This window comes from Bombus vancouverensis, chromosome 2 (genome assembly GCF_051014615.1).
Source record: "Bombus vancouverensis nearcticus chromosome 2, iyBomVanc1_principal, whole genome shotgun sequence".
Taxonomy (NCBI): Eukaryota; Metazoa; Arthropoda; class Insecta; order Hymenoptera; family Apidae; genus Bombus; species Bombus vancouverensis.
Window position 1 is genome coordinate 14,622,225 of NC_134912.1, and position 18,503 is coordinate 14,640,727.

Here is an 18,503-nt window from a genome sequence, read left to right on the forward strand (position 1 = left end):
AAGGATATTTCTTATATCTTTCGGCTTGTATTTTTTCTATAGAAAGAAGGAACGACGCTTCTCCTCGCGGATATTTTCTGTACGTGCTTTGGATGGGAACCAATAAAACCTATTCGAGATACAACACTTTCTAGTGGATCCAGAATAGATCCCAAGTTTGTAAATAATCCAGAATTAAGCGATGTACAATTCAGAGTGGAGGGCAGAGTCTTCTATGGCCATAAAATCGTTTTGGTCACATCGTCACCGAGATTTAGGAATATGTTAAGTTCAAAACTGTGCGAGGGAAATCCTCCTATTGTACAAATTAACGATATTCGATACCACATTTTCCAGGTATATAATACTCCAAAAGAGCTAAAAAGCCTTAGCTTTTTACTTAAGATTTAAACCATATTTTAATATTCAGATGGTTATGGAATTTCTATACCATGGTGGTTGTGCTACATTAGAAGTTAATCAAAGTGATGTTCTGGAGTTAATGGCAGCCGCAAACTTTTTCCAATTGGATGGATTACTTAGGTATTGCGAGGCACAATGTTCTTCTATGGTTGATCTCGACAATATCGTTTCTATGTATATTCACGCAAAGGTATCTTGTTTAGATTTTATTAGATATAATAAAACTATAAATAAAAAAAACTATAAATAAAAAAATAAAAAAACTTTTTGTTAAAGAGGAAATATGAAATAAATGATTTGTCGTTTAACAATTTCCAGGTTTACAACGCCACGCAACTTTTAGAATATTGTCAAGGTTTTTTACTACAAAATATGGTCGCTTTATTAACTTACGATGACTCAGTTAAACGTTTATTGTTCGCTAAGAAATTGCCTAATCACGATGTTCTCGCAGGCCTTCTTCTCACTTTACAAGCAAGAATAAAAGCTAGACGATCTCAGCAACAAAATAAGATAAAAGCTTAGAGATACGTTAAACATCATGCACGATATTTATATTAGCATCGTCATTATCATTTTACTTTCGCTATCGTCACTTGTAGTGATAAACATATCCACGTATGTTTAAATGACATCATTTATGAAAAAAGACCCGTAAGCGAACTAAGACTGAGTTTTACATGATTTATTTTTAACTTTTTTCTATCGGTTATTCAAATATAAATTATCAGCAATACTTATTGATTTAATATTAATACCTTAGCATTTCATTCGGGATACTAATGAACCATAAAACTTACGTTTCTGTTATGCATTTGTTTTATTCTTGTATAGTATTTCTAGTTTAAGTATTTTTTGTAAACTACGTGCTATAAATGTACATTAGATACTATACGAATTATATAAATTACTGTTATAAATGAATCCCATGCGTACATACTATAATTAAAGTATTAATTTTTTTTAAATTAATTTGTTCATCACAAATTTTTAAATCATGTAAATATAAAAATAATTTAGAGTATAGACGGTGGTATATGCTGTAAACCTTTAGTGATAGCAAGCTATTAATATATATAACAAATGAACATATATATTTTGTATATAAAATAGGCTGAACAGTTTAAACGCGATAAAGAAATGATAGTGCGGAATATTCAAATATTATCTCATGTATTAATAATACAACATAATTTGTACATCTCGGTTGCAATAAATTATAAATATTGTGATAATGAAAACATTAAATGATAATTGTTTCACTTCTTGAAGCCTAACAAAACTGTTTATATTTTTCATCACAATCTTGTTTACATAAACTTTATAATTTGTATCACAATGACACTTGCAGCAACTCATAAAAAAATGTAAAAGATCAAGAAATTAATGCAAAATGTTGCCCTCTTTTCATGCTATCTGTATTTCAACTGAGGCTAGTATTTTTTAATAAAATGTTACAAAGAATGCGGTACATTTCACAAAGAAAAAGAAGAACAAAACACAACTTACAATTAATACAGTGAAACATCATAGAGTTCATTATTGTAACAAAACTGTTGTCATCTGTATATATGTCAACAACGTAACAATGTTAGTATCATATATAATGCAATTTATTTTGAATGTTAGTGGTTAGTTGTATATACAATATTCAAGTTATAATCTTAATGATAATGTAATCACTGAACTGTTAAATTCTGGAATGCCTAATAATCATATAAGAGACAAATTGATTTATAGAAAATGGCTGTCTCAATCTTATGATAATCTGTACTGTATTCCTTTTTTAATGTTGTAACCTTCAGCAAAAATACGCATAATTCATAATAAACAATATTATAATTCTATTAAAGAATGATTATAAAAAATTATGGTATATTCACAATTTATACAATTGAATTATGCTTAGATTAAGAATATGATGTTTTTATCTTTTATATGTCCTTAAAAGTTCTCACTTACATAAATTATCATGTAGTTAATAAGAACTACATAGTGATATATAGTCTCTTGTAAAAATGTAAGCTTGAAAACAGTTTTGAAGAAGTCATCAGTAGGCATTCCCTATATTATGTGACATAAATCGTAAACTGCGATAAGTATCTTTTAATATTTCTTAGTACCTGTGTTTGTATATAAAATAGTAAAATGTTTCAAACACATGAAAAATGTAAATTATTGTTTTTTCTCAATACATTACATATTTTATATTGTAAAGCTGTTTAAAGTGACTGATCTGTAAAAGTAAAGCTGCGTGCGCATACATATAAATACATGTATTCGTATTAATTTATACATAACTAAACATAGATGAAAAGATGAAAAGTGATAAGTAACAGTATTCATGACATAATTATATAATCAAAATTTCATTTTCAGTTTGTGCAAATTTATATTTCTAAAATAAAGAATGGAGACAACATGTTATATATTACTTTTATAACACATAATTAATTATTCAATAATACGAAACGAATTTATTGTTCCAAAATGATAACATGTAAATGACAAGCTAGTAAAAGAATATCTATTTTACAAAACATAATTTCCACTTATCACTTCTCATTACATTCAATTGATTAATAAAGTTGAGCAGAATCTATCAGTATGTATCATTTATCTGAACGGTAAAATATATGCAATATAAAGTTACATTTTTAAATAAAAACCAGGGTATAGAATAGTAATTACATATTTATAGCGCACAATTATAAAAAAATGTTAAAACAAGATATAGTTCATTTAACAAATGCTATCTATACAAATCTTCCAACATTGATCAATGTAGTGCCACGTTGTTTATTTCACGTAATTCTAGGATAAATCTGTATCTTTTTTTAATCACTTTATGCTTTCATTTGTGACCTAATATCAATATAATAAAACGTTAAATAACACGGTTTTTAAAGATTTATCATAATAAATAAATTAATGAATAATTTTACTACTTACATTAAGTAATTGTTTAATTATGATAAGTATATATCAAAATGTTATATATAGTCAATCAGTAGAGTACATAGTTTTAATATAAATGTTTAACAAACAGTATCTATTGCCATAAAATTTGAAGCTATAATATAACATTAACATTCTGCTTCGATGCTGGTTGTATTTATAATGCTGTATAATTTATTGAAAAAATAATATATAATACAATTAATAACAAAATGACTTATCAAAGTTTTCGTTAGACAATAGCTTGCAGATACAACAAAAATTAGTTACTTTGCAATATTCAAAAGTTTGTTTCTGCTATTATTAAAAGCCTTTTCTAAAAAATGACGCGGATATTTAATATCTTTGTTATGCTTTGCTTCAATCTGAGTTATTAAATTGAAATTGCCTTAAAATGGAAAATAAAAAACAAGTTACGCGGTAAGAACATTATAATATGTTTTACAAGTTGGAAAGTAAACAAGGATAATACGTTTGAATTATATTAATTAATTAATTTACAAATGAATATAAAATAAGTCTATCCTCTCCCCATATTGCATATCCAATATATAAACTGGCAATTTATATTTTTCCACGATATTAGTACTACGATCAATAAGATAGATTGAGACAACCTTTTTCATTTGTTCGCAGTATCTACGATGATTAGGAGCGCTAACTTAATTTAGTGACTAGAATAATAATTAATATAACGACAACTATAATCACGAGTAACAGTAGGACAAAAACTTTCCGTCGATATTTACTTAGGTAATTACTTCCCTTAACTAATTCTTGTGCTCCCAGTTCAACATTCACGTGGACATCTTCTATTTGATTCTCTATCGTGTCTACAATAATAAGCATTTATAAAAATATGCAAAAACGAGATATTTTTATAAAATTTGGACAGAATAGCTCACTGATTGAATCTCCTTGCTGATGCACCAATGCTACCAGTTCGCGTATTATTTGGTTTACATCCAAAATATCACCTTCAATTCGTTTTATCCTGTCTTCTCTCTCTAACAGTATGTCCTGTTGGAACTCAAGATTCCTAAGCACATCAGGAAAGAGAAGTACTTGTAGATTACTTTTTTATCATTTTATGTATGATCAATAACGTAATTTAAAGGACTTGTATTATGTATTAGAATATTGATTAAAATAAACTTACCATACACTCAAATGCATTTTATAACTTTTCTATATGAATAATACACACTGTAATTATTTAATCTTTTCGATGAAATTTTTAATTCAAACTATTTCAATATTCATACTATAAAATCTATGAATTAAGCTCATATTACAAAAATCATGAAAAAGACCTATTTGAATATTCATTTTTTTAATAAAATTAGTATAATGTGAGCCATTTCCCATCCAATTGCTTGTATGCAGACTGTGAGAAATAATCAAGCTCTTTTCACTACGAACGTGTGCAGGTATAGTTATGTATATCTATCAAAATGAGCATATAGTTTATTTCAAACCTTTGTGTCACTTTGTGTTCATCTTCCTGAGCTTGAAGTAAACGTTGTTGTTCTTCTTCCTCGGGATCCATAGGATTTTCTATACTAGTTGTAAGCAAAATATGTCTCTTCATTTTTTCAGCAATTGACTACAAATTCCATAACAAAGAAATTATAAGTACATGATAACATTATAATTAACTAGGACACAATTAATAAAATATATTTTACCTTCTGCATATCTGAGTATCTTTGCAATGCATCTTTGAAATCAGTGGTAAGTTTCTCAATTTGCAACTTCTGTTGTTTATCACCTCGCCTCATTAGCACTGTCAGTCTTGCAATGTCTTTGCTGGTTTGGGTTACTACTTGATTTGTGCTTAACTGTGTGACATGCCTTGTTACAAAATAAATACATAAATTACTCTAAATTATTTGGTCTTTATTTCAAATTTATTATAATTACTTACACCTTATCTCTTAGACCCTGATTATCTTTATTGGTTCCAACATTTTTATATGCACGTTCAAGCGTCTTCCAACTTGTATTTATTGTATATATGTTAGTAGTAATATTTTCACTGAGACTATAAAGTTCAGTAGGACTAAATCCTACATCAGGTACATCTGTCCGTTGATCCGTGGACCCATATGTTTGAGAACAGTGAGCCATTCTAAAAATAAATATAAGTTTCATTAAAATTTCTCTACTTTTAAAAGATTCAGAGACCTGCAAAATTTAAAAATAAAAAATAAATACATTTAAAATTTTGGCGAATAATTCTTTTACGTGTAACTTTATGTTTATATATATAAACACACAATGAAATCATGAAACCTATATGACACATCCATGAATAACACTGATAAATTATCACATATATGAATCACTATTAAAATTTTAAGGACATGTAAACATTATAACAGAATTTTTATGTATTCCAATGTATTTAAATTAACATCATCTTTTATTTGTTTATAATTGTATATAATTTCTATTCTCCTAGATCAAATATATTTAATCTTACTTTCCATAATACTGTTAAATGTATGTACCTATTACATGTATTTCAAGTGTCTTTCAATACTTATACAAAACACGTAATGTTCAAACTTTTAAATTTTCTGTCAGTGGTAATATTGTTAGTAAATGTAAAATTTATTGAACCCTAGGAAATACAATATAAATATGTATCAGATGAATGTTTTGAAGCTGTCATAAAAATGATATATTAGTTAGAATAATATAGTATAATATTATATGATACACATATTATATAGTAAATCAAAATTTTAATCAGCATGTATTAAAATTCTGTTCTATTTCTATTCGTCATTATGCAGCTGAATAGCATTCGGATCTTTAATGATATACGGCAAATACGTACACGAAAGAATAAAATTAATACGAGATAAAAATGCATAAATGAATATGTGACAAATATGTAAAACAAACCTGACTTATTTTATCACAAATGTTCTTAATATCTAAATATAAATTGCTTTATTAATTCACATTTAAAAATCAAGAGAACTATCTTTATATACTGAATCTTAGAAACTGACAGTTGCCTAAATGATCTAATCCACCGCCTATGTGACAATAGCCCCTTTGTATACGAAACTGCGATTCAGACAGATTTCCACATTATCGGCCTTTCATATTTTTTAAGTCCGGACTCGGTATCTGTGTAAATAATCCATTTACTTATCGACTAATAAAGATAGATCTATTCTCTGATAATAAATTATTAATAATATAATGTACATCTTGCAAATTTCAAATTAGTTTGTAATATAAAAAGAATTTAATATAGTCTACTGTGTCTATAACACCGTCAGTACTACTAGATTCAAAACACCACTTGGTAAACACTGTTTTATTTTATTATAATAAACAAATATAAATTGTAATCTTTCATATAAAGAAATTAATTTTTTTAGAAAATTTCTTGTTATGAAAAATAAATAAAAATATTAACCTCCGATATAAAATAATTTTTTATCCATTCATAGAAACGAATGTCTGAAATACCGTCTTATATATTACTACCGCTAGGATCAAAAATAAAACTAACGGTACATTTATTTTAATATATTTCTATACGTTTAAAGCAATAAAAGGTAAGAAAAATCCGTAATAAAATTTTTCTATTGAACAGTTAAACCGACTAATAAGCTACTTTCCTGCGGGACTACATGTTAGTCGCATGGCGGACATTGGCTTGACAAGACGTACGGTACGGAAGTTCCCGAGTACGACCGACTGATTGCGAAAGCCTTCAGAAACAACAACCGTCGGCCGTAAGTAAACGCTATTGTGATTTCTCATCGTTTTACTCGCAAAAATCATACATTTTCATTTGTCTGCCTGTTACTATAACCAATTTAATACTAGTTTACCACGTTGCGTGTATTTTCTTCACAAAAAATCTGGTTAAAAGTTGGGAAATTTGGTAGAATTTTCTCGAGGGTTGCTTTCGAGTCAATACAGCTCGTACATAGGTCGTGCGTCATGTCGGTTCCGAACGCATCTTCCGTTCCGTCGACTCCCTATCATATTTTACATATTTCATATCTTGTTCTAATTCCAATTTTTTTCATTCGATCGACTAGTTCTCGTTTGAATAACAGCAAAATTAAACAATGCACGAGTGGTAATTGAGTGTTGTTTGCAAGCACCTACGCAACTCCCTCCCACTTTTGACATTTTAATCGGTGTGACTTTTGGTGTAGGTTCATTCCTTTATCTTCTAGCATGTTTTATACACGTTTCAAGCTATGCACATCTCGCATTTTAATTAGAAGCATATTTTCTTTTAAGCTATACGTGAAAGCAAAATTTTCGACGTTTATAATAAATCTCCTTCCACCATTACGTTCTGTTGCCTAGCTTCCTTTTAGATGAATTTTGAAATTAGTACCTTCCTTTCTTCGATTGTTGGTTACTTTCTGTTCAGTTGCAAAATCGATTCGTTTATTTAGAGAGTCCTATGCACACTGCTTACGTCAAAGGTTTCTTTAACTCTGCCCTGTTCTTTTGCTCATCTTCGGATCAATCGGCTGTTTCTTTATTGTTATAGGAATTTCTTAAGTTCACTTATACTATCGAAAAGCCATTCTTGATACGCATAATTTTATGTAAATGCAAGAATTTATTTTAGTGAACTCAATTTTATTTTGCTATTCTACAACCCCTTACAAATGGGGGTAGTGCTCTGGTTCCTACGCCCATATTGGCCATATTTTATCTATATCATACTTCAAAAACAAAGATATATTTTCACGTAGCTCTTAAATTTTATTGGCGGAAGTAATAATTCCGGTAAAAGGATTAAAACATTAAAAGCTTTTTTACTCGTTGAAAAAAAGTGAAGTTGGAATGTAAAAATTAACAGGGTTAGTCGTTTCTTAAGAATTTTTAAGAATTTTTAAGAATCTTTAAGAATTTTTCTAGTGATATATTCTAGAATAAGTTTGAGAAAAAAGTGTTCGTTTCGACAAATTTTTTGCTGTTCGATACACTTTGATACATTCGTTTTGTGACGGATATGGAGACAGACTCTTGTAAACATATGTATGCATGGAGCACACATACGTATTCATCGATCAATGTGCACGTATACGCATAGGCGTCACGAAACCAACCAGCCGTACACTGTCATGTTTCTGACGTTCCGCTGGAATTTTTGTACATATATGGTCTAAAATTTTCGATTAAGATAGATACTTTTCATGTTCTTCATTTTATATATTTAAAATTATAATGTCGTTCCTTTGGTAGATTTTACATTTATAATTCATTTATCTTTCTATTCATTGTTGTTCATTGTTGTATGCTATGGTTGAACAAAGAAACTACAAAATGATGCCGTACTAATAATATATTGCGTTATCTTCCTAACAGAGAACGAATTTTTATAATCGTTTTTATAAATTTCGGATTTCTGCTTACTTAAAAAAAAGCATTTCGTCATAATACTTGAGCAAGTGATCTTCAATTTCATTTTTGGTTCATTGTGTTTTTCTCATTAAAGATTTTTTTTTTAATATATCAATACATTGTTAATATATATGATTTCTTTCTTCAAATTTAAGTTAGAATCTTTTCTATGATCAAAGTATCTTTTTTGTTAAAACGAAAACTAAATTAGGGTATAAAATTCGAAGATTTATAAGCATAATTCGGTTAGAATCAATTTTTAAATAAGAGTATATGTAATTCGTTCAAAATTAATTTTCGTTTCAATGTGAAAAATTTGCCACCTCAGTTTCTATAATACCATACTAACGATCAAGAATTCTAACGATTACAACCTCGAAACATTTAATACTTGGGGCAGAGCGTGTTACAACATGCGCACCCGTGGCGAGCGCGTTTGCTGTGCGCCTTTAAATGCTCGGCCATATGACTGTTCCTATGTCGGACGTGTGACGACCGTATGTGGCCTCTTTGTTACACCAAACTTAAACGCTTATCGTACTATGAATAGACGTACTGATTTTCTTTCAGCTGTCCACTTTGTGCGGCTAATTTGCACTTCGCCACGTAACTATGTCACTTGCTAGAAATTTTTGGTAAATTCGGCATCTGTGTTTCTGTGCATGTGCTAATTATGCGAATCATAAAAACGATCGTGAATATATAAAACAAAATTACAACTCCCCGGTAATTAGATTATAGTTGGAATGTCGAGAAATTTTTAAATTACATGAAATTCATTAAACAATGAGATGTTAAATAATGTGCATTGTCATGAAAAATTTTAGAGGCAAGGAATTTTGGTCTCTTTTTGTGTAATGCTATTTCTCTAGCGATTATTGTTTATAATGTTGGTAGTATTACCATAGATCTATTTGCTATTTCTTTCTTTCTAGAAACATTTTAGAATATTATTAACGAGAAAATATTCTCTATAGAAATTGCTTTAAGTGTTTAGTGAAAAATTTCATTTAAATTAGAGGTACTTCACTTTCTTTTTCCTACAATCGCTGATCTTATGCGTTATCGGCCTTCAAAAGTTGGCAACCTTGTTCTAACTCGTGGAGTGCAGCCGTCACGGCGCATCAATGACGTGTCATGAGGAAACAGAATAATGGAGTGTCTGAAGTATTCAAAGAAGGATAGCAACTGCTCGATCTGAGTTTCGTTGCTATCTCTTTGTTTATTGTTAGCACGTGGCTCCACTTGTATATAATTATTTTTTAAGGCCTCGTTTAACGTAGCTTTACACTATGCATTGTTCAAAATTGTTAAAAATGTTACTGTCCTCACTTTTATTTATTTAATTATATTTTCATCAGTAATTTTAATTTTATTTAGGGGAAAATACGCAGTATAAATTATTACAAGGTAATAGCTATTTTGGTAAACATATTTAAAGACATTACAAATTTTGGATTATTTTTTGCTTTATTTTACGATAATAACATTCGTAGATATACTTATGACATATTCAACTTGGCATGCGCTGTAGCTTCAAAAACTATAAAATTGGTATAACTGTTTCTTTGCAATCTTGAACTTCCGGTGTCATAGTCCCAGAATTCCATAGACATTTAAATCATAGAATGCATTATTTTTATGATGCATTTCAATACAAGTTTTGTATATAATTTACGATGAAATTATCAATATTTAAAATTATTATTGAATTATTACACAAAAAAGAAGAAAATTGCAAAAAGTATTTGATTATAGTTTAATTACATATTTGTAAAATTATTTGGATATAGTACTTCGTTTGTTATGTCCAAATTGAAATGTTCGGTAGATATTTAAATGCGTATATTTAAATTTAAACAAGATAAATTTAGAACTACTAAGAAATTTCAATTGTTATTTTGGTAATCGAACAAGTCAAAGTGATTGCCTTCCCTAAACCTTCGTGTACTTGTCTGACAACAAAAGTAATATAAATTTAAAAGGAAACGAAACCAAATACCGGTTTAATGCACCAAAGAAATTTTCAATGTCGAAGCATGTTGCAGATAGCGACCTTCGTCGTGCAACCCAAAGCAATACTTTTTAAGTCACAATATATGTATGTGTAAGTACATACATATTCAATGGTATTTAGTTTCCGCTTTTACCGAGCGAGAATTTTTGTAACCGTACATTGATATTCCAAAATTACATTGTTCATCCAAATTTTCTACATTCCTAAAAATCATCCAAAATAATTTACAGCAATATCGTATATATCTCCCATTTATACTATGCTATTACTGTTAACAATTTCAGTTTACTCTTGGAATTATTTTAATCGGAAAAAAAGCTTGTTATTTCAATACATTTATTTTTCATCATAAAGTACATTTATAAAGATAAGCAAAACACTGCGCAGATTACTCAAGTTTCATTTATCGCGTAAATTACCATAAATGCATACAATAATTACACATTAAAACTCAAATTTATACATGTATATTTGTCTGACAATTTTTGCACATACTTCTAATTATTATAGATTCCACCTTACTTTTTCATCTTGTATACAGAGAGAAATCTCTTTCATGGTAAAAAAAAAAGAAAGTCTATAATACTGCGATTCAAAGAAAAAGAACATTGCACAAAGAACCGTACATAGAATTGATATTGGAATCTTTTCTGTTCTCGAGATAAAGCTATTCTCTGTTTTCCTCCATCCGGTAGCATATAATTGAAAACAGACCGAAGGTTTTCCAGTCATGCACCCTAAATACATGGATCGCTTAGTAGAGGCGGTCAAAGGCGACCTTAGTCGAAGTCAGGACGAAGTTGTCCGACCTCGCCCGATCATGCTGGCGATAGAAGCCGAGATCGGTCGAGGTGAGACGACGAAAGGTTCATTGACCGTCTGACCATGAGCCGCGCCCCACATACGATCCTCTCCACGTTTATCGTCCACGGCTTTTGGTTGTTTTGTTCGTAACCGATACCTCAAGATCAAAGCCGTTTCCCTGGAGAAGGTCCTCGTCCTGCCCGTTGAAGACCTTCACTTGTGAGCGCAATAAGGCTGCACACTGTTAATCCGTGCTTCCTGCCGTTAGAAGTCTTATTCTTACAAGTAGACTGCGGATGTTTATGCATCTATAGGAACCTTAAAGCTCCAGAAATTCACATAGTATGCAAAACTATAGTTTATTCAAAGTATAATAATATTTGCTGTAATATTTAGTAAACGAAATAAATTTTTGCTTTAGATTCCATTTCTTTAATTGCATTCCAAAAAATAGAAATTTACATAAACATCTAGCAGCCTACTTATAAAGCAATTGATATTTTGTTATTATATACAATAGATGGAAGAAAAGAAATTTAATTTTATTCTTTTTTAAATTTGTTTTGTTGTGATTTTGTATTTTACATGTTACTTTATGCTCGGTTTCTATTTACTTGACTCCAAAATGATGTTTATTATCAGAAGAGAAATAAATAGATGTTTGTGTTATGTTTTTATGATTTATTAATTGTTGGATGAGAGTGAATGTTTCTCACCCATTTTGCATAATCATATTTAGTACTACAATGTTGAAATGTAAAGAAGAAAAAATCTATGTTCCTTTTTCTTTACAAAAATTGTACGTGTTTGAAAATTTAATTTATTTTTGGAAATAAACTTGCATTGTACAGTTTACATGAGTATTATGTATTTAATGTATTGATATTAGTAAATTCTTAAAAAAGTAGGGTGTTCTTTATTTGGAAAATACTTTTCAGTTGTTCTTTTCATAAATTTATCCCTCCGTTTGAGAGGTCTTTCATAGAAACATTTAATTTATAAGATATTACATAATGATATAATTATCACATAATAATTTGATGACAATAGTATAAAATTCATTAAATATATTATAGTACACATAGTTCAAAGATTGCTTAGATTTAATGGAGAAATAATAGGAATGCATTTTGTGCAAAGAGATAAAATTATAATATACTTCTTCAGACTGCACACGATAACTTGTACTCTAAGCATCCCAATTGCATGTGTGTTAATACATCATATTTTTGCATCATTAGGTACAAAAGGCTGCGATATTAATAGTCAAACATGGATGGAGTAGCATGCGTGTAAGCAATAAATTATTGATGAAATGACAGGTATTCTTATTGTAATCTTCTTTTTGTTTCAGCTTCCTAAAGGAAGATCTGTGTGCTGTGATTTATCACTCAGGGGGCCGAAACACGCGCAACAACGGACAACCCCACAGGACCGGGGGGTGCTTCTCGTGTCTCGGGAGGAAGGTCAGGGTCTAGAAAGTTACCTTGACTGTAACAGTCATACACGAGCTGCTTCTTTTTACACCCAATCAATCTTCTGTGTTCACTGTTATTTGTAACACACTGAAATTAAAAAAATTCGATGCCTTCCAGGGACGATATTCGCTCCCTATCCGCTGAGCAACGCTGGATCCCTCCTTCAACTGTTAGACGCGATGCACTCACCCCAGAAAGCAGAAATGATCTCATCTTTAGAAAGGTGCGGGGTATTCTTAATAAGCTTACGCCGGAAAAGTTCGCAAAGCTGAGCAGCGACCTGCTCAACGTTGAGCTTAATTCTGATGTGATTCTCAGAGGTGTCATTTTTTTGGTAAGTAGATGATAAGTGCTATAATATGTAAAATAAAATCAAAATCTGTATAATTTAATATTTATTACCATTACACTTCTAGATCTTTGAAAAAGCACTTGATGAACCCAAGTACAGTTCTATGTACGCACAGCTGTGCAAACGGCTGTCTGACGAAGCTGCAAACTTTGAACCACGAAAAGCACTCATTGAAAGTCAAAAAGGCCAAAGCACATTCACAGTTCTTCTTCTTAACAAGTGCAAAGACGAATTTGAAAATCGTTCAAAGGCAAGCGAGGCATTCGAAAATCAGGATGAACTTGGCCCAGAGGAAGAGGAACGCCGACAGGTGGCTAAGCGCAAAATGCTTGGTAACATTAAATTCATCGGAGAACTGGGAAAATTGGGAATCGTATCGGAAACGATTTTACATCGTTGCATCCAGCAACTATTGGAGAAGAAAAGGCGAAGGAGATCCAGGGGGGATACTGCCGAGGATATCGAATGCCTTTGTCAAATCATGCGTACCTGCGGCCGTATCCTTGACTCGGATAAAGGCCGCGGACTTATGGATCAATATTTCAATCGTATGAACTCCTTAGCTGAGAGCAGAGATCTTCCTCTACGCATCAAGTTTATGCTGCGTGATGTCATTGAGCTACGCCGTGATGGCTGGGTACCGCGTAAGGCTACCAGCACTGAAGGTCCAATGCCAATTAATCAAATTCGCAGTGATAATGAAGAGTCTTCGAGGGGAAATGGCTTCCATAGACGTGAGGATCGCCTCGGAGCTGAATTTTTAAGAAAAATGGGACGTAGTGGATTAGACATGGATATGATGGGAAGTATACCATTGACTTCTCCATCGTTCGGCATGCCATCCCCATTCAGCCCTAACGGATTCTCTGGATCTTCCGGGGTTACTTATGGCCGTCACAATCAACGTAACCAGCCGGGTTACTATCAGAATCGTAACCAAAACAACTATCAAGGAAAACACAATCAACAGCAACATAATTCACCACAAAACTTCAATAACAGTATGTATTACTTTATTAAATGGTAATTTATTATTAAAACACGTACGTCTTGCTAATGAATCTGTTTCATTGAATTACAGATAGCAATAAAGAACAATTACGCTTCAATAAAAATAAGATGTTGATTGGACATCCAGAAGAAGTATCACTAAGACCATCAGCTAATTCTATGATGTTTAAACAAACCAACATCAATCCCAACCTACCTCTCAACAGTGGTATGTATTTTAGTTAATAAAATATTATTTAGTTTTGCTAATATTAATTTTTCAAATGCTTAGCGGTAACTGTTACAAATAATGTATACACATAATTTGGTTGAAAAAGATAATAACATTAACATATGGTTCAACCAAATTCATATTCTTCTACTTAAATAATCATATCTAATTTAGATGTTCAAATTTAACATATAAATGCTAATACGCATGGCCGCGCACAGACAATTTCTAATTATTATTTCAATTAATAGATCTGTTCACAGGACGAGCATCGGAATTACCTCTTCTACGTACTAGCACATTAAAACCCAGCTCGCCATTATTGCACAAGGAATTGTCACCAGCAATCGTAATAAAACAAGGTCCTGTAGATAAACGAGAAAAAGCTCGTGATAGAAAGGACAAAGGAACCTCTAGAGAAGAGATACTGAAAAAAGTGAACTCTTTGATGGACGATCTTGCTTCTCATACGAATATACAGGACACAATAACAGCTTTTCAAGATCTTAAAATACCTGAACGATTTTTACGTCATGCAGTTTATACGTTATATTCTAATACATTAGACCGCGGAGATTCTGAGCGTGAACTTGCAGCTAAACTTGTAGTTGAATTGGAGAAAGCAGACATGATTACCGTACAGCAGATACATGAGGGATGGAAAGAATTAGTATCCAATATTCCAGAAAAAGAGAGTACTGTGCCTTGTGTAGCTTCTCATGTTGCCTTCTTAACAGCCAAGGCTATTGTGGATAATTTAATTCAATTAACCGATCTGGTTGCTGTGACAGAAAACGGTCAGCATCATCCGTTGTTTTTACTTACACTTCAGCAGTTACATAAAAGCCAAGGCAAAGCAAGACTCACACAGATCTTTAACGAGAGCAAGGTGAATCTTATTAGCCAACTACCTGAAGCAGACAAAACAAAAGAGAGACTTGCGGAGATCTTGGAGGACAGAGAGTTGACTTTCCTTTATCCACTTCTTAAGATCCAGGGAGATATATGGCGTCAACTAGAATATGACCCAAATCCTAATACTCTTTACAAATGGATCAAAGAAAAGCTAGAACCTTCGCATCATTCTGATTCAGAGTTTATTAACGCATTGATGAACGTTCTTCTGAAATACATTACACATGTTAGTATAAAAATTAATTAAAATCGTTACTTTATGTTACTATATTTATTAACTACGTATAATTTCTTTTTATACTTTTATTAGTATTGTATCAATATTTAAGTCATTTTGTTGGTATTGTAAATAGTTAAAAATCTCATGTCCTCTTTTCCATACTTGATTTTGATATCTTTATAATTATTTCTATTTTTCATGTTTGTATTAGGAAACAATACTGGCACCTGGGGTTGATCCTTCTAGTGTAGGAAAATCAGTAATAGATAAGGAAAAAGCATTACTGGAAAAATATGCACGTTTGATGCGTTTACTCTTCGTCGATATAGAGTCTCAAGTGACTGCTCTCCATGCACTTCAAGCATTTTGGTTCTCGCACAATTTTCCAAAAGGGATGCTATTGCGATGGTTTGATGGACTTTATCGATTAGAAGTGATTGAAGAAGATGCCTATTTCAAATGGAAAGAATGTGTTACTGATGCTTATCCGGGCAAGGGTAAAGCATTATTTGAGGTAAATAGGACTTCAAATTTCATAATATTACATTAATGTTTCAAATTTTATGTATGTTTACAAATTAGCACAATATTATACAGTACAATATGATCAGTATTTTTTATTGGTGAAATGCTCCTGTGCTATAAAAAGTGCACTTAATTGCATAACAATTTCTATGAAACTCTTGCCCAATCTTCTTAATACCAATATACTTTTTTTGTCTTCATAACTATAATTATTCTCTTTGACATGTGATTAGTAATTTATATCATGATAACAAACTAAACTTAAAGAAACATGTGTTAATTAATAATGTTTAAATGGTGTAGGTCAACAGTTGGTTAACATGGTTAGATACTGCATCAACAGAAGAGGAAAGTGATGATCATAACGACGATGAAGACAACAATAAAAATTACAGAATGCAAAAACTGTGAGAACAATACGTTCTTCCGGTTACCTATAATTTGGAATAGGGTTTTGCTATCTATATTACTGGACCAGGCGGTTTCAGTTTACTAATTGAGTTGTCTCCATCTATTGCCACAAACATCTTGTTAGTCTGTGTCAAGCCCTCGTTCAAAGAAGATGAAGAAGACAAAGAAGAAAAGGACTTTACAATCATGTCCACAAAAAAAAAAAAAAAAAATATGGAAAACATATAGTTTGCAACCCATCGAGTGGTTTGCAGCAGACTTTCTAAGGAAGAAGTTTTAGAATGTTTTAGATAATTGAATATTGATATGATTTGTTATCATATTGGGCCAGCAGATGTATCAACATTCGCCGCTGTATGAACATCGGTGCAGAAAGAAACAAGAAAAAAATTAGTCTGGTGATTTGTGTTGTCAAAGTTTTTGTCTAGTATTGTGCATGTGTCACGTTTTTGTAAGTCTTTTTGTCCGCGTCACCAGCGAGTCGCTTGTTATTTCTGTGTACCAGCTTTTACATTTATTATGAGGAATTATTATCTATTATTAACTATTATATTATTATTACTATTATATAATTCATCACAACAGTCGAAATACATCTACTTTTCCTAAAGAAACAGAAAAAGATATCCATCAGAAACAGAGGACTGACTCAGTAGTATAATATATAAAGTGCGACTAATTAATTCTCTTTAAAAGGTAAAAAAAAAAAGAAAAAAAATTGAGTTGAATTTGTAGATCTTGAAAAAACGGGAAAACACTGAGTCAAACTTATACACACACCAATCAACCAAACACCATTTTTGTCCATGTACCTATATTTGCTGCTCCATTAATTCTACTCTAAAATACTAATCAAAGCAACCAGCAGCCAACATCACAATTCACTTTAACGTAACATAACATAAAAAGAATTTAGTGACACGACTAAATCGTATTTAAAAATAAACATACCTTGGTGTAATTTATTACAGATGGCCCCCTGGTTGTTCTGTCGATGAACCAACAGCCACCTTACCTTCTTTTCCTGCCTATAGTCTCTCCTAATTAGAATTCTACGCATCGACATACAATATTTTTTTTTAATTAGTGCGTAACTTTCAGACACGATGCCATAAGTTCGCCTAAAAGAAAGTTAGTGCAATATCGCAGCTTCTCATGATCGGTGAAAGAAGAAAGCATATTATCAATTTAGAAATTAATCCATCGACTTTTGCTTTCCCAATAGCACATTCGAATCGAATTAATTTTGTTAAGCCTCCTTGTACGTAATTATTATTATACACCAATTAATTAAACATAAGAATTTGGATACTTTTTTCTTTTTTTAATTATTTATCGATAATATTCCAGGATAATGTACGTATTAAAAAAAATTGTTAATTGCTAAGTCGCCCCCTAATTCTTGTTGCCGTACTGAAGAATTTAAATTAAACTGCATCTTTTTCCCACCATGTAGTAGGTAGTTCGCACCCAGAGTGTCGTCAGTCCAAATACTTATGTTGAATCGATCATTGTTAAATTTATTTCTTTTTTGAATACACATTTATCGTAGGTACGCATTATTCACAAATTAATTGAAAACTCGCTCTAGAAAAATAAATTCATTATTCTCGATACGTTTAATTTAAATCGTGTGTATCAGATGTGTATTCATTTACTGTTTTATTTAATTCTCAAAGATAATGACTTAATTCTCGCTGCGATAAATTAATGCTAATTTGAAAATATTCTTTGTACGTGGAATATATTTAATAGTGACATTAGTGTAATATTTTAATGAATATTTGTGGTATAATTAT

The 18,503-nt window shown here is 31.0% G+C and overlaps 3 protein-coding genes across 15 annotated transcripts in view; 2 read left to right on the forward strand and 1 right to left on the reverse strand.

Moving 5' to 3' along the window:
* Positions 1–1,650, forward strand: part of LOC117163204 (ankyrin repeat and BTB/POZ domain-containing protein 2) — a 33,057-nt gene extending 31,407 nt beyond the window's left edge. For all 9 annotated transcript variants that reach the window (XM_033345265.2, XM_076624966.1, XM_076624969.1 and 6 more), the window contains 3 exons: positions 43–336; positions 410–592; positions 721–1,650. In XM_033345265.2, the coding sequence (XP_033201156.1) occupies positions 43–336; positions 410–592; positions 721–927 (684 nt within the window). In that variant the 3' untranslated portion in view covers positions 928–1,650. The remainder of the gene's footprint in view (positions 1–42; positions 337–409; positions 593–720) is intronic.
* A 148-nt stretch (positions 1,651–1,798) lies between these two features.
* Syx13 (syntaxin 13) lies at positions 1,799–6,538 on the reverse strand. Of its 2 annotated transcripts, XM_033345270.2 has the most exons (6): positions 6,274–6,538; positions 5,288–5,491; positions 5,049–5,214; positions 4,839–4,966; positions 4,266–4,399; positions 1,799–4,193 (listed from the first exon to the last, which is right to left on the reverse strand). In XM_033345270.2, exons 2-6 carry the CDS (start codon positions 5,488–5,490, stop codon positions 4,018–4,020), a joined length of 807 nt encoding a protein of 268 aa, XP_033201161.1. In that variant the 5' UTR covers position 5,491; positions 6,274–6,538; the 3' UTR covers positions 1,799–4,017. The 2 variants fall into 2 exon arrangements, with proteins under 2 accessions (XP_033201161.1, XP_076481090.1); XM_076624975.1 differs by lacking the exon at positions 6,274–6,538 and having other exon boundaries at positions 5,288–5,514.
* A 465-nt stretch (positions 6,539–7,003) lies between these two features.
* Positions 7,004–17,674, forward strand: NAT1 (N-acetyltransferase 1). 4 transcript variants are annotated; one of them, XM_033345384.2, is made up of 8 exons: positions 7,004–7,121; positions 12,936–13,047; positions 13,177–13,393; positions 13,476–14,412; positions 14,493–14,630; positions 14,885–15,774; positions 15,980–16,282; positions 16,597–17,674. In XM_033345384.2, the coding sequence occupies exons 4-8, from the start codon at positions 13,515–13,517 to the stop codon at positions 16,702–16,704; spliced, it is 2,337 nt and encodes a 778-aa protein (XP_033201275.1). In that variant the 5' UTR covers positions 7,004–7,121; positions 12,936–13,047; positions 13,177–13,393; positions 13,476–13,514; the 3' UTR covers positions 16,705–17,674. The 4 variants fall into 4 exon arrangements, with proteins under 4 accessions (XP_033201275.1, XP_076483386.1, XP_076483403.1 ...); XM_076627288.1 differs by lacking the exon at positions 7,004–7,121 and adding an exon at positions 12,741–12,873; XM_076627271.1 differs by having other exon boundaries at positions 12,936–13,393.
* Positions 17,675–18,503: the final 829 nt, after the last annotated feature.

Excerpts from the sequence above, each read along its gene's own strand:
- Syx13 (XM_076624975.1), bottom strand. The coding sequence starts at position 5,514 with ATGAAACTTATATTTATTTTTAGAATGGCTCACTGTTCTCAAACATAT. Across the intron at positions 5,215-5,287 it reads CAGGGTCTAAGAGATAAGGT|GCATGTCACACAGTTAAGCA; the intron begins GTAAGTAATTAT and ends TTTTGTAACAAG. Across the intron at positions 4,967-5,048 it reads GATACTCAGATATGCAGAAG|TCAATTGCTGAAAAAATGAA; the intron begins GTAAAATATATT and ends TGGAATTTGTAG.
- NAT1 (XM_076627271.1), top strand. The coding sequence starts at position 13,166 with ATGCCTTCCAGGGACGATATTCGCTCCCTATCCGCTGAGCAACGCTGG. Across the intron at positions 13,394-13,475 it reads TCAGAGGTGTCATTTTTTTG|ATCTTTGAAAAAGCACTTGA; the intron begins GTAAGTAGATGA and ends TTACACTTCTAG. Across the intron at positions 14,413-14,492 it reads ACCACAAAACTTCAATAACA|ATAGCAATAAAGAACAATTA; the intron begins GTATGTATTACT and ends ATTGAATTACAG.